Here is a 26742-nt window from a genome sequence, read left to right on the forward strand (position 1 = left end):
TGTAGCTTTGAACTTCAACTCTCCATTATCCTATTCCATTCCAAAATACACTGCTTCACTTCATCAAATTTCGAATTCCGCACAAGACTGGTGACGCTTTTCGGATTTCGGATAAACCACCCACCCGTTAATACATGATTGGACAAAAGCAATCCTTGTCAATCAATTGTACATTGGGAGGCTTATTAGCGTTCCTTCCCCCGGAAACTGGTCGTCACCAGTCAATCTTGGAATCACATACGAATATCTGATATCTACACTAATCGCTCAACCATTCTCGAATTATTATTTGCTTGGGCTACGAATAATCTCTGCTGCGCAAGCAACTGTACCTGAAAGTCTGCCATAATGGCTTCTCCACCTCAAGTCGTGGAGGATCAGGCACGACTCCTTGAAGATGCCTTGAATGTTGTCCGTCAACAAACACAACTTATGCGACGATGTTTAGAAAGCCCCGGGAAGCTTATGGATGCTCTGAAGTGCAGGTATGTCAATGGACTTGGGATGTTCGAAGCGGATCTATGCGGTTGCAATGATTATAATACATGCGCCAGATGAGAATGATCTTGTACTGATTTGTTCCTCTCAAAAATACAGTTCAACACTTGTCTCCGAGCTTCGAACGAGCAGTTTAGGACCCAAACAGTACTATGAGTTATACATGGCAGTATTTGATGCTTTGCGACACCTATCATCTCACCTCAAAGATTCCCATCCCACTCATCATCTCGCCGATCTTTACGAGCTTGTTCAATATGCTGGAAACATTGTTCCTCGGCTTTACTTGATGGTAACAGTCGGCACAGTCTATATGGGTGTTCCAGAAGCCCCAGTAAAGGAAATCATGAAGGATATGATGGAAATGAGTCGTGGAGTACAACACCCCACTAGAGGATTATTCCTCAGATATTACCTATCAGGACAAGCTCGAGAACATTTACCTCAAGGCGATGGCGATGGACCCGAAGGGAATCTGACGGATTCGATAAGTTTTGTTCTTACAAACTTTGTGGAAATGAACAAGCTATGGGTACGACTACAACACCAAGGTCATTCCCGAGAAAGAGAGATGAGGACACAAGAGAGGAAAGAACTTCAATTACTGGTCGGAAGTAATCTAGTTCGATTAAGTCAATTGGTAGATCTGGACGTCTACAAGAATACGATTCTTCAGCCACTGCTTGAACAAGTAGTGCAATGTCGCGATGTTCTAGCCCAGGAATATTTGCTAGAAGTAATCACACAGGTCTTCCCTGATGAATATCACCTTCACACCTTGGATCAGTTCTTAGCGGCTGTATCGAGATTGAATCCTCATGTAAACATGAAAGTCATCGTCATAGCTATGATGGATAGACTTTCTGCATATGCTGCACGAGAATCAGAATCGACTTCTGGAGCAGACCGTGAGAAGTTAGAGCAGGAGGCTGTTACTAAGTTGCTCGAAACAATTCGGCTGAATAAGGAGAGCAAAGCTGTTGAGCCGAAGCCAGACTCAGCTCCAGCACCGGAATCCTCAGAGTCAAACGGTGATCGCCCGTCGACTGAGACAAATGGAGACAACACAGACTCGAAACCCACTGAAGAAACTGATGATAGTCTCAGCGTGGCTCCAACTGAAGTTGATACTCAGTCTGTCGCTGAGACAACCGTTAATGATGGTGCCAATGACAAGCAAAATGTCGTCCCTGACAATATCAAGCTGTATGAAATCTTCTTTGACCAAGTAATGCATCTTGTTGCTTCTCAGCGCTTGTCCGTACAAGATACCTTAGCATTGTTAGTGTCTTTAGTCAACTTAGCCCTAAAAGTTCATCCGGATCGTCTAGACTACGTCGATCAGGTCCTGAATTATGCCTCAGAGAGGGTTAGAGCATATGCCAATACCCCTGAGTTACATTCTCCCGAGGCACAGAAAAATATACTAAACTTGCTCCTAACACCAATCAACTCCTACGCTTCTATTTTCACAGCCTTATCTCTTCCGACTTATATCCCACTACTACAACTCCAAACATATCCAACACGTCGAGCTGTTGCTGGCGAAGTCGCTCGCACCTTACAAGGCAATTCAACCAAAATTTCTACTGTCGCCTCGCTAGAGGGAGTTCTCGAAGTTCTTAAGGTTCTGATCAAGGAAGGAGCTCAACCTCCAGCCAGTTACGCTGGCGTACAGCGCAAATCTGTTGAGACTGATGAAACGATAGAAGAGCAGGGGTGGTTGGCTAGAATCGTTCATCTGATTCATAGCGATGACAACGATACACAGTTTAAGCTTCTGCAAACTACCAAGGCTGCTTATTCCGAAGGGAATGAGCGTGTGAAATTTACAACTCCGGCTCTCATAACGTCAGCCATGAAGCTCGCGAGACGTTTCAAGGCCAGAGAACACTATGATGATAACTGGGAGTCGCAAATATCGGCCCTCTTCAAGTTCATGCATTCAACTCTTTCAACTATGTATACCCGAGTGTCTGGGTCTGCTGAACTTTGTTTGAGGCTTTTTGTGGCTTGTGGACAAATTGCTGATCAGACCAATTTTGAAGAGGTTAGCTACGAGTTCTTTGCCCAAGCATTCACTATCTACGAAGAAAGTATCAGCGACTCTAGGGCTCAATTCCAAGCAGTTTGCGTTATTGCGTCTGCTTTGCATGAAACACGAAATTTTAGCAAGGAGAACTATGATACCCTCATTACCAAATGCGCTCTACACGGTAGTAAGCTATTGAAGAAGCCTGATCAATGTCGTGCTGTATTCTTAGCAAGTCACCTTTGGTGGGCCGTGCCTATCGCAGCAAAGGGGGAAACGGATGAGAAGAATGTAAGTATTTATAATCATTATTATATTTGGGATCGTGGCTAACGTATTGTAGCTCTATCGTGATGGAAAGCGTGTGCTTGAGTGTCTGCAGCGCGCACTCCGCGTTGCGGATGCATGTATGGATACCGCTGTCTCGGTGGAACTTTTCGTTGAAATTCTCAATCGTTATGTGTATTATTTCGAGCAAGAGAATGAAGCTGTAAGTATCCCGTCCATACATAGTTACGAAAACACACATCTAACACAATCGATAGGTTACAACCAAATATTTAAATGGCCTTATTGAATTGATCCATTCAAACCTTCAAGGCAATCAAGATTCTGCCACAATTAACGAACCAAGAAAGCATTTCCAACGTACTTTGGATAATATTACTTCTCGAAACTATGAAGGTGTAGTAACAGCAGCTGCACCTTAAACCCCAAGCAAATACCATCTTCTTTCTTTATTAATAACTTTCGAAGAGCATGAAACGGATCATACTCTATGTAAATTTACGTGAGATGGCTTGGGGTTATTTGCTTTGATGGAGACAAGAGGGTAAGAGAGAGACCCTGGGTATGATTTTTTTTTTTGGAAGCCAGCACTTATGTTTACGAAGACCAAAATAATGCAGCGAATGTACTTAGATTTTACTTGGCTCGTTTTTAAGCAAAAAAGTGATGGGTTTGATTTAATTGGCAAACATCAACATAGCTGTAGACTATGTATGTAAGAAGAGATGATAATCGACGTTCCTCTGAGTATGTGCATCGTATACTTCTGAAGACCATTGAAAATTGGAGTTGTGATATACCTGGCTAAACAGAACAATAACAAAATGTACTCACAATTTATGGTATAGAGACCGGCTCTTCAACATCCAGATCATAAATCTTGAATTGTGATGCTTCATTAGTCTTTGTGCATAAGTTAGATATATTGCTGAGTTCTTGTCATAAACCGTTTCATAATCTTACACATTCCTTTCTCCGTATTCTTGCATATCAAAATCACTGGTGGATTTATCGACAGGGGAAGGTTACCGAAGACGCGAATCCCTTGATAATGGAGTCTGTGATTGTCTGTGTCGCAGATAACCCATTGACTTTCGAACATGCTTCAACTTTTAAGCCACCAAAGCAATTCACAATACTTTGAAACTTCGAGATCATACAATAAGTATGAAATAACAGCTGGCCTGACATTTTAAAGGACTACTAGACGGATTCATAATCCTTTTAGATAACTTCAGGAATCAAGGAGTTTGAAAGCACATTAATATTTAGAGATCGATCAAAACGTCCATTATCGGCCGCCCTTCGTATTCGCAACCTTACAACTCGACAACTTTATCAGTCGCTAGCACACAAACTCAACCACCAAGAGAAGTGGTATCTTCCTCTTCCATATCTAGCAAATTGGCACAACTCTCACAATGCCGGACGAAAAGCACATCTACGAATCTCTCCCCATACCCACCTACTCCGAAGCTATCGGCGAATCCTCTCAGAGCTCAACACCCATAACCCCCCGTTCCAATTCCTCCAATGAAACTGCACATCCTGCCGAGAGAGAAGGTCTTTTGGGCCATGATATCGGCGCCAGAATTCCAGTTCCTACCCGCAGAGCCGGTTATCGTCCTCCTCCCACTGAAGATGGCATTTCGAATCGAGGCAGTACGGAACAAGATACGTTTCTAAATCAAAATGGAGAACGCGAAAGTGAGGATGATGATGAGGTGCGTAGAGAGATGGAAGAAATGGAAATGCAGGATCCGCAAACCGAACAATCGACGTGGGGGAAACGAATGTCGAGTCTTTCTGCATCGTTATCGTCGCGAATACCTTGGATACGGAGGATTGGTTGGCCAAAAATCGATGCGAATTTCTGTATAGTGATTGGAAGGATTTTTGCAATACTACTTGTTATGGCAGTGGTTTATCTGTTGTTTATGAGTGATCTGTTCTCGAATGCGGCGAATAGAATTGGAGGACAGATGTTCCCAGCGGAAAGTGTGAGGATATTCGTGCAGGAAAGTGTTTCGGAAGAGAGAATCGTGAGATGGATGAATAGGATTACGGAGACGGATCATTTGGCGGGTACGGAGGGAGATTATATTTTGGCAGAGATTGTAGAGGAACTCATGGTGAAGAATGGATTGGAGGACGTAAAGATGGATGAATATGGAGTGTACCTCAATTATCCAAAGGAGGGAGGAAGGAAAATCGAATTACTTGGGGAAGATGGGAATCCGATTTGGCAGGCAAAGATTGATGAGCCGCAACTTTATACAAATCCACCGAGACAACAAACACCGGTTTTCCATGGCCATTCGAAAGCGGGAGATGTTACAGGCCCATTGCTATACTGCAATTATGGTTCGCAAGCCGATTACAAAACATTTTACGATGGTGGAATTGATACAAGAGGGGCAATTGCTTTGGTCAGATATTATGGTACGCAAGGAGACAGAGCTTTGAAGGTCAAGGCCGCGGAACCTTGGGGTTTCAAAGCTGTGATAATGTACAGTGACCCTGCAGATGATGGATTTACTTTGGGTGATACTGCCCCCAATGGTAGATACATGCCCAAAGACGGAGTTCAACGAGGCGCAGTCAGCTTGATGAGCTGGGTAGTTGGAGATGTTCTTACACCTGGATGGGCAAGCGTAAAAGGAGCGAAACGCGTATCGAAAGAGAACAATCCAGGATTGACTAGTATTCCTAGTATTCCAATCTCGTGGGGAGATGCACAAAGGCTTTTACAATCTATTCAGGGATTTGGAATTGAATGTCCTCCAGAATGGAAGGGAGCAGTTCCTGATGTTAAATATTGGTCTGGAAACCTTTCAACCCCCAAGGTCCATCTTGTTAATGAACAGGATGAAGTTGAGGAACAACCTATTTGGAATGTTTTGGGGAAAATTACCGGTGTTGAACAAAAAGAGAAATCCGTCATTGTTGGTAATCATCGTGATGCTTGGGTTTTTGGTGCAACAGATCCTGGTTCAGGCACAGCGGTATTCCTTGAAGTTATGCATATCTTTGGTGATCTTGTTTCACGAGGTTGGCGCCCACAACGTACTATCGAATTTGCATCTTGGGATGGTGAGGAATACAATCTCATCGGATCTACGGAACATGTTGAAAAGAACATGGAGAAACTACGCAAAGATGCATTTGTTTACTTGAACGTCGATGTAGCAGTTGGTGGCGATACATTCCGAGCAGCTGGAAGTCCGGTTTTCAAAAAAGCACTACTTAGAGTTCTAGATCGTACAACTGATCCTTATAAGAATGCAACCTTGAGACAACTTTGGGATGAAAGGAAAGCTCAATTAGATGGTTTGGGTGCTGGAAGTGATTATGTTGCGTTTCAAGATATGGCAGGAACTTCTTCTTTGGATTTCGGATTCGAGGGGCCGGTTTATCCATATCATTCTGCGTATGATAATTTTGAATGGATGGCCAGTCAAGGAGATCCTGGTTTTCGATACCATAAACTTTTAGCTCAAGTATGGGCCCTTCTTATTCTTGAGTTTTGCGATAGAGCAGTTCTGCCATTTGATATTAGAGCATATTCCGCATCAGTTACTAAATGGGTAATGGAATTGGAAAATTGGGCAGAATCAAAAGGACCAAATCAAGCTGGTAATGTACCTTGGTCAACAGAACCGTTGAGGGAAGCGGCATTACAGTTTGCGCAAGATGCGAGACGATTTGAAAAATTTGAATTGGAATGGGATGGATTGGTATTGGGAAGTGGAGGATTTGAAAGCCCGGGATTAGCAAGTCATAGGAAGAGTCATAATACTCGAATGGCAAATTTCGAAACGCATCTTTTGGATTTGGAGGAGGGTGGTGGGGTATGTTCTCATTTTTCTTGCTTTGGGTTTCCCGTTTTCCCCCTCTTCTCTCACCTCATGTCCCCCATATTTCTTATAACTCTCGTTTTTCATCGATCTCATATACTAACATCTCAAAATAGATTCCCAACAGAACACAATTTAAACATGTAATCTTTGGCCCACAACTCTGGTCTGGATATGATGAGGCATTTTTCCCTGCTATCCGCGATGCAGTTGAAGTAGGAGATTGGGGACTAGCGAAGAAATTGGTGGAGAAGACAGCAAACATTATCAAAAAGGCTAGTAGGAAGATGGCGGATGGAAAATAGGGGGTTAGGTGGGAAAAGGCTGGAAGGGGTTGAGTGGGAGATACAAATATTATATCCATGTTTGGATTGAGAATCAGGAAAATGATGATTCGAGATTCAAGATTTCAGGATTCGGAATGGAAAACTTTGTGTATGGTATTTTCCCATACAACGAGCGTTGGGGCGTTATTTTGTGTTGTTTTTTGCCTTTGCTTTTTTTTGGTATTGAATCGTTTGCCATCGTTGGATGGGATTGGATTGGATTGGCAAAGTATAGGTGGAAGTAGAGGCGGAACAATAAGCAGAGAATTGGAAATGTGAAAGGGCGTGGGCGTGTACATTGCACAAGACAGGATAGCGTCAGTTATTTGTATAGATACCTACCTATCTGTTGACTGGGTTGGGTGTTGTGATGTGAATCCGCTTGAATAGGGTTGGAAATCAAATGAAGAATAGGAATAAGAATAAGAATAAGAATAAGAGTTGTGGATTGTAGTAGAGAATAACAATGATGAATATTCATTCAGTTTTTGAGATGATCGAGAGTCTTGGATTTTGATGTAGGCGTCGTTGTGGAAATTGAGATGTGTTTTGCTTGGATGTCTGAATTATCTATCTATTACATATTGTTATTGTAATCTCATATTTTTGAAAAAGAGCTTTATTCTATTCTATTCTATTCTGTTCTGTTTCATTTTCTTCTACTCTATTCTGCTCTGCTTTATATTTTCCTGCGTTTTTTGTTTTTTTTTTGTTGTTAAAATAAAGGGTTTAGAGAATCAGAATCGGTAGATAGGTAAATAAAGAAGTTGATAAATAAATATAATACTAATACAATTCCGTACTATTTCCTATAATTTCACTAGATTTTCATCGAATCTTAGAATCAAACCTGACTTGGTATTAAAAATTTGAGTTTACATATACATGCATGATATAATATGATGTGATTTGTATTGTATTGAATTTGTTTTCATTTGTTTTGATTTCCTCGATTTGATGTAATCTGATTTGCTTTGACTTCCTTCGGTTCTCCTATTCTGCCTTTCCTTCATCTTCTTCCTTCCCTTTTTCCAATTTTTTTTTCCATATCTTTCATTCTCTCGGCTTCCTCCTTATCCTTCAACTCAACTCAACTCAACTCAAACAAATTTATCATTCCCCTTCCTATCTTTCGCCCCCCCTCCCATTCATATCCCCCATCCAATAGCCCAAATCTCCCTCCAAAACACATCTCACAAATCATGACCACATCACAATGCATATATACACATCCCTCCACCCCTTCACCGCACCCCCCAAATCTCTCCAAACTTCATGAAAAACACCAATATCATTCATCCATAAACTCCCAAACCCCTTTTGAGCGCCCTTCCCACTCCAACCCAGACAAACCAAGTCCGCATGCCCCCCAAAATGCTAAACACCATCCTACCCCCAAGAAAGAGAAAAGAATAGGAAAAGAAAAGAAAAAAGAAACGTAATCCCCTTCCCAAACACAAATATAAACACAGAAGTGAAACGAACAAGTAAAAATATCTTCAATCCCGAAACACCTATACACCATTCTTTTCGCCGCCAAGCTCAGAACGTATGCATTCCCTGGCCGAAAATTTTATAACGCCTGCTCCGTTGTCCAATACCAATCAAGACCAATGATTTGGATATGCTAAACCCAACAATTTTGAAATCAGACAAAAACGGACAAAAATTGGCTTGGAAAGATGGAAACACTGTCTCCAAGTAGAGAAACAAAAGAAAGGAAAAAGAGAACATAAGAAATGAACGCTGTGGTAAAGCGACAATCATAATCGTGGATGGGTCCTCCTTCATTCCCCCAACAAGTGACATTTATGTCTGTAAGTCACCATGTGTAGGACATGCCTCGACATGTTCTGGCTTTGACAATTTTCCCTCACTCATTGTCACACTCACTTCTCTCTTCGTATCTGGAAGCGATTCACTAGCAGCCGCAGCTCTATATTCCTTTGCATTCATCCACGAGTTAGAACTTCCATTTCCATTTCCAGTTCCAGTAGTCGATCCCGATAATTCTCTCAATGGTAAATCCGTACTTTGACTCTTATGTAACTGTGGAGTCACATTTGACGAGCTAACAATGGTCGCGAGAAGAGGTCTTCCATTGCCATTCGTCTCCCGCATTTCTGTCGCCACTTCCGAGTCTCGTATAGGGATGTGCTCTGCTTTCCCACGGGGTTTACTCGTTCCAGCTTTGGGAACTGTGATTGGAGATGGTTTTCTGGATCGCCTTGTTGTGTATCCATCTGAAGAGCTGCACGAATCGGTCGATGAACTTCTGTTCCGATCGTGTTGTTGACCTCTGTTTGTGAAAGAACGGATTTCTAACTTGGAAGGGGTTTCTCCACGTTGGACTTTGGCATCGATGAGTTTTTCCGTGACGATTCGTCCTAACGGTTGACTTTCTGTGCCTCTCCGACTACTTCCATGACTGCCAGCTCGATTCCTACTAGTACTGACTACTCTCTCCTTACCCTCCATTACTTTCGCCGAAGGAGGTGGTTGTATCATCCATCTTGTCTCTTCTTTGCTCCTCGGTGCCGTACTAACAATTGGTGGATGTAAATCGTTCACTGGTGGATTTCTCGCAATATAATACGTTTCTGGGTTTCCGTCCGATCCATGTTTACTACTAGGTCTCCCATCCATATTGAACATTCTCCCTGCGGATTCCGAAGCCCTTGTGATTGCATCCATAATTCTATGACCCGGTCCATACGTTTCCCTGCCCCAAAGTTGTTCGTCTTCTCGTTGATATCGTTTCCTATTCCACCCCTCTCCCGATATTCGAGACCCCTCTTCAACAATCGTAGGACTACTACCTGTATCCGTACTCATCCCCGCACTACTCGCATAACTGCTTCCTTGTCCTGCTGTATTTAACCCTCTCTGACTTCCATTCTTGTCCTTCTTATTTCCTTTTTTATTCGGCGGACCGGGGCCCATCATGATTTCTTCTGTCCAATATGGATTTGTCGAGAACGGTGAAGGATGCCTATACAGGCCCGGCTGTTCGGTTTCCAATGCATGTTTTTCGACTCGTTCTCGTTTGGCCTGCTCTTTGGCTTTCCTCCTATGGCTAATCTTGGCGCACGTCGAGCAGGATAATATGTAGAATGCAACGGATTGTAGAGCAACATCTATAGACATGATTTCTCGATTCTTTGATATGGAGAAAGGAGAAGAGACGTCTATAGGATTGCAAAATGAGGAGACGATGGAGGAAAAGTTTAACGCATAAAGGTGACGTTGCGCAGTTCACTCATTCTGTGGTTGCGGCTTGTTTCGAAGTCGGGAATGGGACCTTCAACCGGGAAAATGCTGGTTTGAGATATGCGGGCAGGATGGGATGGATCCTTTTCGATACGATCTTGAAGTATTGCTTAAGGTGAGTTTTTGTATCAATTATCCGAGTAAATATTGAGTTTGAGGGAGGTAGGAATCCCAAGAAATGGAGTCTCGCATGAAAGGTAGAGACGTATGAACGGGATGATTGGTGGCTTTCGTGGCTGGTAGGTTGATGAAGTAGCCAATCTTAATCCACAGTCATCAATTGAATTTTTGCAGGCCCAATTGAGTGGAAACCTTTGTAACAAATATAGAATGGGAAGAAGTTAGAATGTGAAGGATCGACAATGACAATGATGGTGTAACAAATGATTAGACTGGCTAATTATAAGTAGTTTGAACGCTTTCGTCGTACTCCGTAATTTCTATTTTGATATTGCTTCGAGTCCAAGCGGAAGGGATGTGGAGGGATATGGAGGGATATGGAGAGAAAGGATGAGATGGGATGGGATGGGATGGAATGATGGCAATGGTAATGGTAATGGTATGGCGATGGTCTCTATTCCAGATAGTCTCCACGTTTGAGTTTGAATATGGTGAGACTCTGGTGGTGTGTGTCTTTTTGGAATTGGCTGTGTGGAATTGAAGGGAAGGGAAGAATGCGCGAGGAAACCGAAGGAGAATAGTGTTGAATCGTATTTGAAGTGATGTCAGAGAATCAATTGACAAGACCACGTTCGTATTTTGCATGCATGCACTTGTTCAGTCAGAATTGAGGCTTGGATGAAAGGTCGAGATATTATATTATGGCACGAGAGGACGGTCTGGAAGAGGATTCCCGCATCTTCTTCTTATTAGTCACACATACTCCCGTGGGTGCACAATACGAACAGACGAATAGATGAATAGATGAATGAATGAATGATTGCTTGCTTGCTTGCTTGCTTGCTTGCTTGCTTGCTTGCTTGCAATCATAATATGATTGAATTGATGCATCCCTTTATCGATAACCAGGGGGTGGATTAAACGGCCAAGCGATTGAGATCTAGCTGAGTCGTATGTACGGAGAAACGAGATGCAATCTAGTTGATAGTTGATAGTCGATAGTCGATAGTCGATAGTTGATAGTAATGTTTCTCAACACATGTTATTGCTCTGATGATCACTCGTGAAATGTAGGTATTCATTTATTACTTGTGAGAATCACAATCAAATCATATCAAATCACATCAAATCACGTCAAATCCATCCCTCCTGAGAATGAAGGATGGGGAAGCCACAACATAACACACATATACAAACACCACCGACGGGAAATTGGGTTCGACGCTCCAATCCGATCAGGTACGGGACATACTTGGGACTCCATACAAAGGGATCAGCGGGGGTATGAGAATTGACATCCCCCTTGCTGCCCCCCTTGCTGCCACCCTTGCTGCCCCATATAATGTTGCCATCGCCACGAGGGAGGGGTCTGTTGTGTTTTTATGAATGGGAAGAGATATCCGAGGTTGAATTTGAAGCGTTGTGGTGTTGCGTTGTGTCGTGTGTCAAGAGATGAAATGAGACTTATAATGTTCAATTCTTTTACATCAATACCGACTCATCTCCTGGCACACATCTTGATCAATCCCCCATCCTTCACCATCCGATCCCCATTCTAATACTCTCCATTCCAAGAATCCAACTCTCAGACATCCAAAACGCAATCCCCCACCTACCAGCCCGATACCCATCCATCCATCTCTCTACTGACCGAGTAATCCAAAACCATCCCCCGATCCATCCACCCATTGATCCCCACAGAATCCCTTCCCTTCCCTTCCCGTCCATCCACCTCCCTCGCCCCCTCGATATTTGCAAGGAAAACATATCACCAGCCAGCCTACCCAGCCTACCCAGCCCACGCAATGCATACTCCGTAGTCCGTCCGTACGCACCCTTTCTCTTCCTCGACTGCACGCTCCAGCGTCCAAACTCCAAGTATCAGTAATCAGCAATCAGCAATCAGCAATCAGAGAATCAATGAAAATACGCAAATGTGAAAATGTGAAGTGGACCCGGAGACCCTGAGTATTTCGCAGGCAGTGAGCAATCTTTCCACATCTGTACACGTTTTTGAAACACGAAACACAAAACGCGAAACGTGAAACTGAACATCGGTAGGTAAGTGATGATCATGGGATGGGTTTGGGTTCATCTTTACTAGGAGGTATGGTTTGAGAATGGATACCTGTTAGATGTCGGTGAAGTGAAGAGGAGGCGGAGGAGGAGGAGGAGGAGGTGTACTCAGATATCTCACCTATCCACTATTCATCACCTTACCTTCCTATCTCCATCTACCTTCCTACATCTCGATCTATCCATCTACCCACCCATCTATCGCCTCATAGTCACTTTTACAGCCATAGTATAATACCCAACTACCAACAGCCAACAGCCAATTCTCATTCTAATTCTAATTCTCATTCTCATTCTCATTCTCATTCTAAATCACACTCTCTCCTCCACGACCTTTCCCATTCCCATTCCCATTCCAATCCCTATACCTACCACGCTGCCGACCTACCCAAAACAACCACCGCATCCACATGTCGTGTAACCACACACAATCCGGAGTTCTGGTTTCGAGCCGTTGCATTTCGATCGGCTGACTTGGTTTGGTGTGCATGTACATATGTATGTATTAACGTAGTTTATCAGTGGGTCGGCCATATCAGTGGATCGGCCACTGTTATTTCGAATTATTATTCTATATTCAATAACGTAGTTTAACAGTGGCTCGGCTATATCAGTGGGTCGACCACTTCAAAATACATATAAAATCAACCTTTTTCAATATTCATATTTTAATTATTAATCATTATTTTTGAAAAAGAAAAGAATATTAAATAATAATAAAAAATCAGTTATTCAAAAATATAATTTTTTTTTTAAATAATCCTTTTCGATTTAAAAAAAAAAATCAAAATTGTCACGATTTTCGTTACAAAAAAGCTTTTTTTTATAATAATTATTTTAAAAATATTAATTTATTAAAACTAATTAGATTTTTATAATCTATATATAATCAAATATTTAATATTAGATTTTTAGAGAATTATATCAATAAATAAAGAAAGTGTACAATTATACACAAATATATTTTATATATAAAAATAATAATTAACTTATTAATATAATCAAATTATTATTAAATTATATTATATATTTTCTTTATAATTAATTATGAAAATTTATTTTAAAAAAGTATATATAATTTTAATTATTTAAATTATTAAATTAAACAAAAAATTATCAATTCGAAAAACAATTTAATATTATTATATATCTCGAATTATATTGAATAATAAATTCAAAATAAATCTAATATAATTAAAAATCAATTAAAAAATTATAATTTAATTAAATTAAAAGAAAAGATATTTATTCAATATATTTTTAATATAAATTTAAAAGATTTTCTATTTAAATTCAAAAATATAAAAAGTATAACAAATTATATTTTCCAATCGAAAAATACAAAATGTATCAAAAAACTTTAAATATATTGATTTGTAAAATATTAAATTAAATTAAAAATATGTTTTAATTGTATTTATAATTTTTAAAAAGCTTTTTATAAAAATTTCAAATTTATTAAAGAATAATTTTAATCAATTACAAATATATAAACAAAATATAATATTTTGAATAGATATTCTTAAAATTTCGATAAAATAGGTTTTATAATAGAAATTATATATATAATAATAATTATTATTAATATTAAAAAATATAATAGAAATAAATTCATATAATTAAATAATCCAAAATAGATTATAGTAATAATATATAAAAATAAAAAGAACAAAATTATTTTCTTATTTCTAATAATTTAGAAATAGATTTATTTTTTCAATTAATACATCAAAATCAATCTTTCTATAGAATAGATTATTAAACTTATATTTAATAAATAAATAAATAATAAAATAGGTTTAGAATAATTAAAATATTTCGATAAATATATTAAGAGTCGAAAAAAGAGTAAATATCGAATATTAATATTAAATAAATATAAAAGTTATAAATCAATAGTTTTTCAAATATATTATAAAAAGAATAATATTATATATTTATATTTACTATTATATTCTAATTATTTAATTCAATTATTTAATATTAATTGTTTTAATAATCTAAAACATTTATATAATAATCAAATTGATAGATTTATTAAGGTATATATTAATTATATTTTGAAAATTGAATTCTTTATAGCTTTTAAAATTATATATAAAGAATCAATTATTTCTCAAAATATAAAATCAGAATTTCAAAAAACAAATTTAATTCTATTTAATTCTGAAATTATATTTTCGAAATTAAATATTCGAATTCGTATATTTATTTTTCCTTTTTTTGATTTAGATTAATAGATTTCTCAAACTTTTTATAATCCAATTAAAGCTTTTTTTTAATTAATATTTATTAAATTTCAAATAATTCATTATCAAACAAACTCTCTTATATCTATATTTGAAACTATATTCATTTTAATTAAAAGTATAAAAAGATTAATTTATAAAAATACATTTTTAGATATAAAGAATTATATATTTCAAATAGTAAATAAAATATTAAACAAATATCAATATACAAAAAAAACTCAATTATATTAAAAAGAAATACTCACTAAACAAAAAACTTTTAATATATTATTTCAATAAAAAATTGATATTCAAATTCAATATAATGAATATCAAAAAGAAGGAAATTCTAATAAAAAAGTATTTTTTAATCGATATTATAATAAATACAAAAAGATAGATTATAATACAAAAATCTATCAAAATAATATAATAGATTTTAAATTATTAGATTCTTAATAATTTTAATTAATTGATTCAATTATTATTGAATAATATAGCTTTGAAATAACAATTCGAGGTAAAAGTAGTCAATCCACTGATATGACCGACCCACTGATAAACTATGTTATGTATTATGTATGTATGTATGTATATATGTATGTGTGTGCGTATTTGATTCTGGCTTAGTTTAGTTTAGTTTAGTTTGAGTTGGATTGTTAATTTCTTTTCCTGGGTATATATATGCTAGACTAGATAGGTAGGTGCTTAGGGTTGAGTAGTTGATTACAGATAGAGAGATAGTTGTTGAATTTATTTACTTATTTACTTATTTATTTACTTACTACTATAATGCTCACTTTCTTAATATCTATCAACTATATACATCGTGTAACTTATACCTACGATAAAACATTGAATGAATGAATGAATGAATGAAGGATTTCAACATATATATATATATATATATTTCTTTGATTATTACTATGAGTATAAGTTACTATGATATAAAATGAAATAAAACAATACAATGTAATATAATTATTCCATTACCTGTTTCTTCTGTATTTCAAGATCTCATTCGATCACAGTCTATTCTAGATATCACTTGTGCAAGTTGTATGTTTAAGTTATATATATATACAAGTGTGCAGATGTATATAGATAATTACATCATACTCAAACTTGCTGAAATCACAGAATAAAAATACGAGAAAGTCAAGGGAGAGATAGGATTGGGATTGTAAGTACATGAGACTGACTGTTGATTGATTTGTAAACTTGTGACGAAAGTTCGTATGGGATCAGAGTGTGACTGTGGAAGGAAGGGATGTAATGATATGAATGTAATGTTGTGTGCTAGAACATAACAATAATAAGCATCTTCGTTTTTATTATTTGGGCGTCTGGCGGTATGTATAATAAACATCGCAATGAGGCAATGTCGAGAAAGTCGGAGTAGTCGTTTACTTATCATTGATCGATGCCCCCAAGATATGCTCTCATTTGAATCTTCTGTTTACATTTGAAAATTCGTCTTCAGATTAGAAAGTCGTGGATATGTATATGTGTTGTGGAGTACGCCCATAGAAGTATCTCCGATATCATCACCAAAGTGTATCACCAGATGAATAAATGAGTGATCTAGAGACATAATCATAGCTACCTCTTACCAAAAACAAACCTCCAGTCAATCAAACTCACAATCTACCTTCTATCCATTCTCTCCATCCTGCCCAAAAGGCGGTATCAAATACCAGATGCGGAATCGCGGTGCAGGCAGGACCGACGGCCACGGAAGCACAAAGATTTCTAATACGCGGGCTGGCTAATCCGCGGGTTGATTTTGGAGATGCACAATTGATTGCAGTATGGCATGTGCGAACATCGAACCGACAGTCAGTGATGAGTGAGGTACGAACAAGCACTGACAAGCTCCCAATGCCCAGAAACGATATCCGTGATCAAGCATTGCGATTTCTCAATCATTCTTCAAATCCCCCTCAGGACATACATACATGCATACATACATACACAGGTACAAATCCGAATACGGTATTGTGTAGTTCAAGTGCCCAATTCGTTCTCTCCATAAGGCTACTTTCATCCGTGCCAAGCAGACTCCCTCGTCGACTGCGTAAGCTAATCGATCGTTGACCTGAAACTAGTGAGCGACATGTGAGGGCAGGGTGTACGCTATTTTGCGGCTTGCTATTAGATCTTTGGAGATGGCTGGTGGGATGGCTGTGTGGTGGCTGGTGCGGAGGGATTGGTATGGGCTCTGGCCTGTGTATGGACGAGGTGGTGGGTCGGGCTGTGATGTGACATGGAGAGCTGTGGTTAATGAGTGGCTTGGTGGTTTAAGAAGGTCATCGTCGGGTAGGTGGGCGCGAGGTGGGTTTGCGGTAGTGGGCAAAGACTCTGGCGCGTGTGTGTAGGGGAGGGAGGTGGTGTCTATCTATATTAGATCCCGAGCATGGCATCCAATCTAGGAACGTACGGATTGATTCGATTCGAATGGATGTAGCCGCTTGAAGGGAAGTAAGTACACACCAGCAAACTCTAAACAATCAAGCATCTCCAATTGGCCAACAGAGCAAACGCAGCGTCGACCTTCATCACATTCGTCCTCACACATTACTTCATACATGAATGATCGCCCGTTCCCTGCTGGTCCGTGATCCTGATACATACCTAGGTAGTATAGTAGAGAACCTTAAGCCCCACCAGATGCGATAGGTACACCATATAATTTCTTTGTATTTGATTACATTCTTGGCGTTCACGAAGCCAAGAGCAATTGGGGAAAGTGAGAATTTAACTTGTTTTTGATAGAAATGCACGATGATTGATTGTTATTGTTATTGCTGTTGGGCTTTTTCGCTTTTGTTGTCATTGCCACGGTGACATTCGCTTTCCAGCAAGGACAAATCTCGGTCTTGTTTTGGATCCTATGTCCTGCGCGCGAGTGAATTGTCATTTCTATACGCACCTAATTGCGAGCAGAGCAGCGACTCGGTGAGTGATCCGGGGTTGCACAAAGCATTATATTACGCATTTGAGTCAACTGGTGGAAACGCCGACGGGCCGTACCATTTACTTCAAGAAAGGATCAACAAGCCAATCTTCCTTCGACATTGTACTTCTTCCTCGCGCACATCGCCGACAGAAAACACGCATAGCCATACACACACACAATCCACAGCGCTTGAACTTCCCAGCCATCAACAATGGCAGCTCACTATCGTGACGACATTCTTCACGGAAAAGAGCATGTCGATACCCACGCATCCTCAAATCGTTGGCGTCACCAAGAATCCACCGCATTTTCCAACCATGCAAACATCGCAGCTCGAGAAGCAGGTGGCAGAAATGAAAAAGAGGATTTGACGAGTTTCCTAAACAAATCGCGAGTCCAAGGAAAAGGTTCACCGAGTCCCCATCGACCACTCGTAGTAGATGAAAATGCGCAGTCCGAGGAACTTGAAGCTGCGAGGAGAGAACAAGAGGAATTGGAACACAAGGATGCCGTGAATGGGGTGCAGAGGAGTGGCGCGGGGGCAACGGTTAAGTGCGGTCCGTTGCTTAACTATAGACGGATGGAAAATGATGTTTGGTTTGGGAGTGTGTTGATTGTGGTTGATTCGCATACGGTCAGGGAAGATGCGGTACCGGAGTTGAGATTGCGAGTTCGAGAGAGGAGACAGGCCACGCAAAATGGTAATGGGACGGGTACTGCTACTGGAAATGAACATTTGAATGGTCATGATCAAGCGCCTGGAATGATTAACGGAGTAGATTACTCTGAGAATGTAAACCCGACACAAGCATCAAACGGCAATATTCCACAACAAAATGGAGTTTCCAATACTTCCAGCGATTTGGAAGAAATCAAAATCAGAGGAATTAAGCTTTATGCAGATGTTGCGAATACTTTCTGGAGATTTCATGTCCAAGTCCCTATGCAAATAGAAGAACTTCAATGCGAATACACAATTCCCGGTCTCACGTTTGCTGAAGGAGGAAAGACGGATAGACAAACCTTTTTCGTACCAGCCGTTACCGAGAGTATGAGAATAATGTTTCATTCTTGCAATGGATTCAGTGTGGGAACAGATGAGGATGCTTATAGTGGTGCTTGTCTTTGGAATGATGTCGCACGACAGCATGAGGAAGCTCCTTTCCATGTTATGTAGGAATATCCTCGATTTTTCAATTGACACGGGCTGACATTCGATAGGCTTGGCGGTGGAGACCAGATCTACAATGATGGAATTAGAGTCAATGGTCCTCTGAGACCTTGGACTGATATTGGTAATCCTATCAAGAGAAGGGAATTTCCCTTTCCTGAACAATTGAGGAGAGATTGTGATGATTATTATGTCAAGAATTATATTCGTTGGTAAGTTAATGACTGCAGTAGAGGATTTAGGCTACGGAAATTGACGAGGAAATAGGTATTCCACAGAACCTTTTGCTGCGATGAATGGAAAGATTCCTCAAGTTAATCTTTGGGATGATCATGATGTAGGTGTCTTTTGTCTCATGAAAGGTTCAGCTACTAATAAATTCTATAGATCATTGATGGATTTGGTTCATACGTTGATGAATTCATGCGTTGTCCCGTTTTCCGTGGTATTGGCGGTGTTGCCCATAAATACTATTTACTCTTCCAGCATCACATTGCACCTCCAGCATCTACATTCACAACTGGTGCGTTGTTCTCCAGATCATTGTTTTGTCATATACTAACAATTCTCAGATGCACCGCAGACCATGTCCCTGGACGGAGGCGGAATTGATCCACGTCAAATAGAAAACACATATGTGTTGGAGAATGACGTCCCTGACCCAAGTTATATTATTGGTGATACCCCTGGTGTAAGTGCTTTCCCGTTGTCTCATGGATTAAGCTAAACATTTGCAGCCATATGTAGCAGAACGCTCCCGCAGCATTTATGCAAGATTGGGCGCAAGAGTTGCTTTCTTTGGTATTGATGCTAGAACAGAGGTAAGTGGTCATCATTCTATACTGAGTTATTATATTGACCAGTAATCTAGCGTACACGTCATCAAGTGAACTATCCAGAAACATACAAGAAGATTTTCGACCGTCTTAGAGAAGAACTCACAATTGCAAAAGATTCTCCAAATTCTATTCAACATCTTATTATTTTACTCGGCATCCCTATCGCCTACCCAGTAAGTCTGATGTTACAATTTGAACATGATCCAGTGCTAATATTTGTAGCGTTTGACATGGTTAGAGAATATTTTCTCAAGCCCCTTAATGGGCCCACTCAAATTTATGAATAAGCGATTTGGATTTGGTTAGCGATATTTTCATACATCTACTATCTATATCATCTACTAACTCTCATCGCTAGGCGGAAGTTTCTTTAATCATTTTGATGGCAGCGTAGATCTTCTAGATGATCTCGATGATCATTACACAGCACATACTCATAAGAAAGAACGTCACTACATTATCAAACAGCTTCAATCCCTCGCATCCGAATTCTCAGTCCGTATCACCATTCTTGGTGGCGACGTACATCTCGCCGCCGTTGGCCGATTCTACTCAAACCCTGATTTGAAAATTCCAGTTTCAACAGATTACAAGTATATGGCAAACATTATTTCTTCGGCAATTGTTAATAAGCCTCCTCCGCAAGCGGTTGCGAATTTATTGGCGAAGAGAAATAAAATTCATCATCTAGATAAAGAGACTGATGAGACACTGTTGAGTTTCTTCGATAGAGATCCAGGAGATGAAAAGAAGAGTAGTAAGAGTAATACTGTTACGATGCCAAGTCGAAATTGGGCGGTTCTCACGGAGAATTCACCGTCATCTTCCATTCCGCCCCCTAATGGAGAAACACCAACAGATTCATCTTCAGGACCTTATGATCTCCCTCTCTCTGAAATACCAAAAGATGGACACTCTCCTCTGCACAAGGGAGAACAGGGAGCAGGAAGCGCATATAAAGCAGCGGATCCGCAGTATCATGGAAAAAGCGGAGATGGAAGTCTTGATGTGATGGTGCGAGTGGAGATTGATCAGCATGATGCGCGGGGCACAACGAGGGCGTATGGAATGAGCGTACCGGTTCTGAGATATAAGGGAGAGAGGTTGGTTGTGGACGAGGGGAGGAAGAGTTGGGCGGGGGCAAGGAGAAGTTTGAAGGAGAAGAAGAGTAGGACTTCGGTTGTGGGGAGAGGGGGGAGTGCGGGGAGAGAGGACGTTTAGGGGCTTTTTGAGTTGGGGGTTGGGAGAGGAGAGGGGAGGTGTGACGATTAATGTCGAGGATGTGGGAGAGAGCATGTGTTGAGTAGGCAGGTAAGGGATAGGATGGGATGGTCGGATATGATGTGTTTTCAGAAACACTGATACGTTGATAATAATAAGAGTATATCCATGTTAATGTTATTAGTTAGTGGACCGGGCATAGGAACGGGTTGGGGATTCTTCGATACCAGGATTGCAATTTCTTTCCTCTCTTCTCCTTCTTCTTCTCTTAATTGTATTTGTAATTATTAATTTCCTGTTTGTTACATCGTTTCTTTTTTTTCTGCTTTGTGATTCGTGATATGTGATATGTGTTCAATTGTTTGCTAGATGCGAATTCTTTTTCACGTTTCTACATTTCTACATCTTTATATCTTTATGTTTCCTACGCAACCTAAATTTTTATTTGAAGAGATTTTTATGGAGCTAGGGAGCGAGGTAACTAGCTAAGTAGGTTTTTATTGCCATTGTATTTTGATTCTTCTTTAGGGCTACCATATGAATAAACACGAGAGAGAGAGAAAAGAAATGGTATCTACAACGCCGCTGATGCAAAAAACCAATAAAAAAAACTAAAACTAGAGCAATGACTTTTTTGAGATTGAGGTTCGGTTTTTTTTGGAGTGTGGGCTGGTATTGCCTCCAGCGCTGGTGTTGTGCCGGCAGGGTGGAGGAGTGGTTATAAAACAAGGTTGAGGAGAGCATTGTTGCGAGACGTCCCTGGATTGAGGAGTTCGGAGATCAAGATCGCTAGGGCTCGTATGGATTTGTAGCAGATCGGGTTTCCATGGTGAGATTATCTCGCTGCTTGTCGGGAAAGAGCCAAATGCCATGGATGGGGATTCCGTCTTAGATACTACAAGTGGCTTCTCTGGAGGGCGGCAATTCCTTCGTCTTTTGTTTATTCTTTTATTGGGGATTTTGGCTTTCGGTTTGAGGACTATATCTCATGAAGGAGTTTGATTGTTGATTCTGGGGTCGTTATGGGTGTGTTGGCTTGAATTATAGCTAGTTGTTAGGTAAATAGGTGTTCCGGTCATTGAGACTTTCTGGCTAATCTTGTAGCATGGAAAAGGGCTGAGATACGCTGAAATGAGTAGAGGATAATTGGCAGGGGCTTCGAGATTTCTTCTAAGAGCTTCTCTCGTAGCCGGCGATTTTGAAGCCCTTCTCGAAAAGCTATGTCCGCAAGAATACCAAAGAAGACCAGTTGTGATTGTACTTTCTCACAAATGCATACCTTCTTCCTCATCTGCACCAGCATCTTCGCGCATCCGTAATTCCATTGCTCGACGTAACGCTTCATCGTCCAATCTTCCTCCTGTGTTTGTCGTTGCCGTGGTTCCATTTGTTGTGACTCCATTCGCCGTTGATACCCCATTCACTGTTGTAGATGTAGCTGTAGCTGCAGGTGTTGGATCCATCACAACTTCACCTCCTACAATCCGTCCTGTAGTAAATGTTCCATCGGCCCAAGGGTTACTCCTACTTTCTTCATTTGCAGTGGTTGTTCCGTTTGTTGCAGTAGTGGGAGATGATACATCTGCTTCTGGCTTGGGTTCGGCGCCGGCTTCATATTCACCCCATACTCCGCCTCGAGCTTCAATTTCTGTGCGGAGAAGTGAAATACGGGTCTCCATGCGAGCTATTACAATTTCATTTTCGCGAATGGCGTCAATACTATCAGAGCCAATTAGTAGCTATTTTCAAAAGGATCGCATTCTCCTTTTTGTAGAGTATCGGGAAAGAAATTAAAGGGAAACAACATACCAATCTTCATCCGCCTTCCCATCTACACATTCGGGAGCTCTCCCTTCAGCGAAAGGTTTCAATTCTTCGTTAGAATAATCGAGATGTGCGATGGAATTACGTAATTCGGCGGCTTTGAGGTGAAGAGTAGACATGGGCAGATCTTTGAGAGCTTCCGCGAAGGCGGCAGGGGAAATTGGGAGGGCGTCGGCGGACATGTTGATATTTGGGTAGATTTGAGAATTATTTGTCAAGTTTGCGGATGGTGTTGGAGGGGTTGTCTGTAGCTCTTGCGGCTGTACTCCAAATTTGAAGTCGTGAAAGCTGATATCCTTTGGCAAGAGACAAGAGAGGTTTTGGCTCTTCAGATTCTTGAGGTTTACAGTAAATATTCGAGATGTCGTGAATTGATGATTGTATCTGAGAGATTGTAAAAAGTGATAGGAATGGAGGGGTTGAAGTTGAGGCAACAGCTGCCCGCGCGGAATTATCGCATATTGGTCCGTGCTCATATATTTTCTATGATCTCTAAATCTAATCTTGAGGAAATTCGATGGCGAATAAGAACACTATAGCGGGGTTCTTTCCTCCAATGATTCAAAGCAAGGTATGACACTATAGGAAGAAGTGGAAGATGAATAGTCTTTGGCCTGCAGCACGCAGTTCGTGCTTACAGACTTGGGTCACTCTGCAAACATGTAGCACAATTGATGGTTTAGCCTCGAGGCTTGCTCATGGAGCTATACGACCGTATTCGATATCCTCGGCGCCTTTCCGAAGGAGGGGACCAGGCGCAGGGAAACTAGAAATCGAAAACTGTGGCTGGCCAGGAGCCTTAGGGTTGCGATGCTCGAAGAGGTTTTATGCATCGAAACGACGGACTTCAAGGATTCCAAAGAATTCGACATTGCCTAGGGAATTGCCTCCCAAGAAATCATCTCCAAAGGCTACGCTTGGAAAGACAATATATACAAAATACGAGCAACTACCAGCAGACTATGAAGATCAAATGGGTCTTGATTATCGAGAGGATCCAATCACAGAGGAGGAAATCCAGGCGATTTTTGGACGTGTAATGGATATAGATTCGGCAGAACGGTTTTTAAAAGTTATACATGGACGAAGAGTAGCGGGAACGCTACCAGATCCGGACGAGCCTAGTTCCTTAGCATACTGGGAGGAAGTTGCACAGAAAAACGCATTAGCATGGCTGAGGAAGAATGTTCCAGTTGATGAGGATGAAAACGCAACATTACGAGCCGAACAAGAACTAGCCGAGATTGAGGGAGATATCGTTACAGATTCTAAAAGAATTGGTACATATGTGCCTAATGTTGGAGGCGGTGTGACGAGAGGGGGAAGAATCAATCTCAATATGTACAAGCCAAATGACCTAAAGGTGCCAGCAGAAGAGAAAACAAGTGTATATGGTGATAGTGGATTAGATGCCATTAGGAAAGCCAACCAAGCAAAAGCTGCCGCTCTAGAGAAAAAGAAGAAGGAAGAAGAGTCAAACCAAGCAGATAAGATGCGATATAACACTGGCACATTAGATCACGTCAAACCAAGATCACGAGTAGAACTTCGTCGAAAAGGTGAACATCCTTGGCTCAAACATTTTGAGAAAAAAGCTCAAGAAACTGTCCCTGAGGTCATTCCCGAATTCTCTGCTTTCACTCGTCTTTGGCCTTCGGCTCTAGTTGTTCTCTTAACAGTTGGTGTCTCGTGTACATTGGCACATTTCTACATACCTCCTCTCCGAGCCTCTCGCATGTTTCCAGATATTCCACCCGCAGTTGTCACAGTCTCTGCACTCATCCTGGCTAACACTATGGTACTCTTCCTTTGGCGCGTGCCGCCTTGTTGGACAATGCTCAACAAATACTTTATGATTATCCCTGCCTATCCTCGAGCATTGTCAATGATCGGAGGTGTCTTTTCACATCAAGCCTTCACTCATTTTCTCCCAAATATGGTCTTTCTTGCCATCTTTGGAGTTGATCTCCATGATGAAGTTGGTCGCGCTAATTTCCTCTCTCTATATTTCTCGATAGGCGCTGCATGTTCTTTTGCTTCAATGGCAGGGTGGGTATGGAAAAGTGCTTTTATTTCATCAGGTCTCGGTGCTTCAGGCGCGGTATGTGGTGTTATGGCGGCAGATTTATGGTATAAAAGAGATAAGGGTATTAGCTTTTTTGAGCTTACTCCATCGATTCCCGCATGGGTAGTACTGGGAATGCTGTTTGGGTCGGAAGTTTTCGCCTGGAGGAGAGCGAGCAGTGCTGCGATGAAACAAACCTTGGATTATCAATCGCATATCACGGGATATATCGGGGGCATGGCTGGTGCAGAGGTGATTAGATGGAGAGATAGGATTAGGAAGAGACAGGCTGAGGAGAGAAAGATGCAGATTGAAGGGGTGATGAAGTGATGATTGAGAGAGTGGGGGGTACAATGTAAGATGTTGAAATGTAATTTCATTCGAAAACCGGCTTGAGATGGTTCTTCGAAAATATTTGGAAGAGAAGCAAACCTCATAAAGTATAGATTGGGTAATAGAGGAATGTATATATGATCGCAAAACAGAATCCGCAACTCTACCCTCTCAATACTTCATTGTCAAGGGTAACTGAGCTGAGATACGATGTAGTGAGAACGAAGTCAGGTTCTGCGTATGCATATTCACATCCGCAGCACAATCCCCCCGAGAGCTTTGGGTTCTGAATCTTGTTCATAGACTAAAACATACATTTTCCCAAATCCTCCTCCGGAAATTCGTCGTGAGATCTATTTGGAGAAAATCAATTTTCGGTTTTCGAATCACAGATTTTATAGGTGATTTTATCCTCAGAATGCCCCTAAGCATGGTTACAAACTTGGTGAACTAGGTGTCCGCTGGTCCAGAAACTCCGTTTCCACATAATATTGATATTCGTGGCAAGAGAAACAAACCTCTCAATAGCTCGCCGTAGCTCCTAGTAAAATGCTACCGTCCTTTTAAAATCGAGATGAAAGTACAAGTCTGCTGCTACTCTAACAGTACAAAATAATGTCAAGATAATACTGTGAATGCAGTTCTCCAAGAATAAATGGTTTCCGAGGCAAACAAGTTTTAAGAGAACCGAATATGTATAAACTTGCCCCATCAATGAATCAAAAAATCGGAATGACAAATGGAAACTGATTCTGCGTAAAAACAAGGTGAAGAGAGTCACAAAAATTCTTGATTTATTTTCATGAAGCTTTCAATGCAGTATGGCTGCAAATGTAAGAAGCCAGACGAAGCGGCTGACGAGATTTTACGTGTGGTCTTCAGGGTCACATTGATGGTGACGTTGTGATTGTGCTAGGCCTAAAGGAGTAGGTGGGCTAGGTTGATGACTAAGATTTTCTTTCACGTTTGATGTCTAGAAAGGAAGGGACGAGGAAAGGGCAACAGAAGAGGCGGGAATAGGAAAGGAGTAAAGAGACAAGAATAGATGGATGGTATGATATGATGATTCCTGACATATTTCCCAAGTCGGCAACTGTGTATTGGATCTTTCGTAGGGTTAAGGGAAAACATGATCTCGGGACAGAGGGGAAAGAAAGAAGGTGTGTCCTAAAGATTGGGCTCGTAATATATATTGTAAGATGTGGAAACCTCATCTGGTGAGTCTGATAAACCTTTCATATGGAGATACTGCACTGGTGTGGATGATGAGGCTTGCGTTCGGAAGGTGAATGCCATGAGGTCTTCATTGGTAAGTTTGATAGACACTTTTATCACAATGTTGGTTTTAGCGAGGAGTGCTTCGTTTGTAATTTGGATGAACGAATGAGAAGTTACTTGGTGATGGATGTCTGCATCAGCCACCAATGCATTCGAATGGCTCAGTTAAGCTCGGTGTCGTATTGCAGGCAGGCTGCATATGGCGAGGCTGTTTGTTTGTTGTTCGTTTCGGGTTGGTAGGGAGAGTTCCAGTAAATACATGGATCTGATAATTCGATGATCCTATGTTGGGTTTCTTGGTTTTATCTTTTTCCTTTGTTGGAATGAGATGCTGCAGTTGGTGTCGCGGCCATC

General features: G+C 40.6%; 6 protein-coding genes across 6 annotated transcripts; 4 read left to right on the top strand and 2 right to left on the bottom strand.

Moving 5' to 3' along the window:
* The first annotated feature begins 203 nt into the window (after positions 1-203).
* Positions 204-3574, top strand: Bcvps35. The gene is made up of 4 exons (XM_001556623.2): positions 204-485; positions 598-2821; positions 2874-3020; positions 3076-3574. Exons 1-4 carry the CDS (start codon positions 349-351, stop codon positions 3238-3240), a joined length of 2673 nt encoding a protein of 890 aa, XP_001556673.1. The 5' UTR covers positions 204-348; the 3' UTR covers positions 3241-3574.
* Positions 3575-3914: 340 nt separating this feature from the next.
* Positions 3915-7481, top strand: BCIN_11g01930 (hypothetical protein). The gene is made up of 2 exons (XM_001556624.2): positions 3915-6669; positions 6792-7481. Exons 1-2 carry the CDS (start codon positions 4240-4242, stop codon positions 6978-6980), a joined length of 2619 nt encoding a protein of 872 aa, XP_001556674.1. The 5' UTR covers positions 3915-4239; the 3' UTR covers positions 6981-7481.
* Positions 7482-7906: 425 nt separating this feature from the next.
* On the bottom strand, positions 7907-11065 carry BCIN_11g01940 (hypothetical protein). The gene has a single exon (XM_024695865.1). The coding sequence runs from the start codon at positions 10146-10148 to the stop codon at positions 8811-8813; it is 1338 nt and encodes a 445-aa protein (XP_024551664.1). The 5' UTR covers positions 10149-11065; the 3' UTR covers positions 7907-8810.
* Positions 11066-17558: 6493 nt separating this feature from the next.
* On the top strand, positions 17559-21194 carry BCIN_11g01950 (hypothetical protein). The gene is made up of 9 exons (XM_001556629.2): positions 17559-18830; positions 18879-19040; positions 19096-19165; positions 19216-19351; positions 19401-19519; positions 19566-19649; positions 19700-19840; positions 19890-19968; positions 20026-21194. The coding sequence occupies exons 1-9, from the start codon at positions 17869-17871 to the stop codon at positions 20886-20888; spliced, it is 2616 nt and encodes an 871-aa protein (XP_001556679.1). The 5' UTR covers positions 17559-17868; the 3' UTR covers positions 20889-21194.
* Positions 21195-21306: 112 nt separating this feature from the next.
* BCIN_11g01960 (hypothetical protein) lies at positions 21307-23097 on the bottom strand. Its single transcript, XM_001556630.2, has 2 exons — positions 22698-23097; positions 21307-22607 (listed from the first exon to the last, which is right to left on the bottom strand). Exons 1-2 carry the CDS (start codon positions 22892-22894, stop codon positions 22154-22156), a joined length of 651 nt encoding a protein of 216 aa, XP_001556680.1. The 5' UTR covers positions 22895-23097; the 3' UTR covers positions 21307-22153.
* Positions 23098-23270: 173 nt separating this feature from the next.
* BCIN_11g01970 (hypothetical protein) lies at positions 23271-25422 on the top strand. Its single transcript, XM_001556631.2, has one exon. It carries the CDS (start codon positions 23311-23313, stop codon positions 25105-25107), a length of 1797 nt encoding a protein of 598 aa, XP_001556681.2. The 5' UTR covers positions 23271-23310; the 3' UTR covers positions 25108-25422.
* The last annotated feature ends 1320 nt before the right edge of the window (positions 25423-26742 follow it).

The sequence above is a fragment of the Botrytis cinerea genome, chromosome 11 (genome assembly GCF_000143535.2).
Source record: "Botrytis cinerea B05.10 chromosome 11, complete sequence".
Lineage (NCBI taxonomy): Eukaryota > Fungi > Ascomycota > Leotiomycetes > Helotiales > Sclerotiniaceae > Botrytis > Botrytis cinerea.

What these genes read in the sequence shown, in the direction of transcription:
- Bcvps35 (XM_001556623.2), top strand. Translation starts at nt 349, where the DNA reads ATGGCTTCTCCACCTCAAGTCGTGGAGGATCAGGCACGACTCCTTGAA. An exon ending in GGGAAACGGATGAGAAGAAT is followed by an intron (nt 2,822 to 2,873) that starts GTAAGTATTTAT and finishes AACGTATTGTAG; the next exon opens with CTCTATCGTGATGGAAAGCG. An exon ending in TCGAGCAAGAGAATGAAGCT is followed by an intron (nt 3,021 to 3,075) that starts GTAAGTATCCCG and finishes CACAATCGATAG; the next exon opens with GTTACAACCAAATATTTAAA.
- BCIN_11g01930 (XM_001556624.2), top strand. Translation starts at nt 4,240, where the DNA reads ATGCCGGACGAAAAGCACATCTACGAATCTCTCCCCATACCCACCTAC. An exon ending in ATTTGGAGGAGGGTGGTGGG is followed by an intron (nt 6,670 to 6,791) that starts GTATGTTCTCAT and finishes ATCTCAAAATAG; the next exon opens with ATTCCCAACAGAACACAATT.
- BCIN_11g01940 (XM_024695865.1), bottom strand. Translation starts at nt 10,148, where the DNA reads ATGTCTATAGATGTTGCTCTACAATCCGTTGCATTCTACATATTATCC.
- BCIN_11g01950 (XM_001556629.2), top strand. Translation starts at nt 17,869, where the DNA reads ATGGCAGCTCACTATCGTGACGACATTCTTCACGGAAAAGAGCATGTC. An exon ending in AGCATCTACATTCACAACTG is followed by an intron (nt 19,352 to 19,400) that starts GTGCGTTGTTCT and finishes AACAATTCTCAG; the next exon opens with ATGCACCGCAGACCATGTCC. An exon ending in GAATAAGCGATTTGGATTTG is followed by an intron (nt 19,969 to 20,025) that starts GTTAGCGATATT and finishes TCTCATCGCTAG; the next exon opens with GCGGAAGTTTCTTTAATCAT.
- BCIN_11g01960 (XM_001556630.2), bottom strand. Translation starts at nt 22,894, where the DNA reads ATGTCCGCCGACGCCCTCCCAATTTCCCCTGCCGCCTTCGCGGAAGCT. An exon ending in GGGAAGGCGGATGAAGATTG is followed by an intron (nt 22,608 to 22,697) that starts GTATGTTGTTTC and finishes TGGCTCTGATAG; the next exon opens with TATTGACGCCATTCGCGAAA.
- BCIN_11g01970 (XM_001556631.2), top strand. Translation starts at nt 23,311, where the DNA reads ATGAATAGTCTTTGGCCTGCAGCACGCAGTTCGTGCTTACAGACTTGG.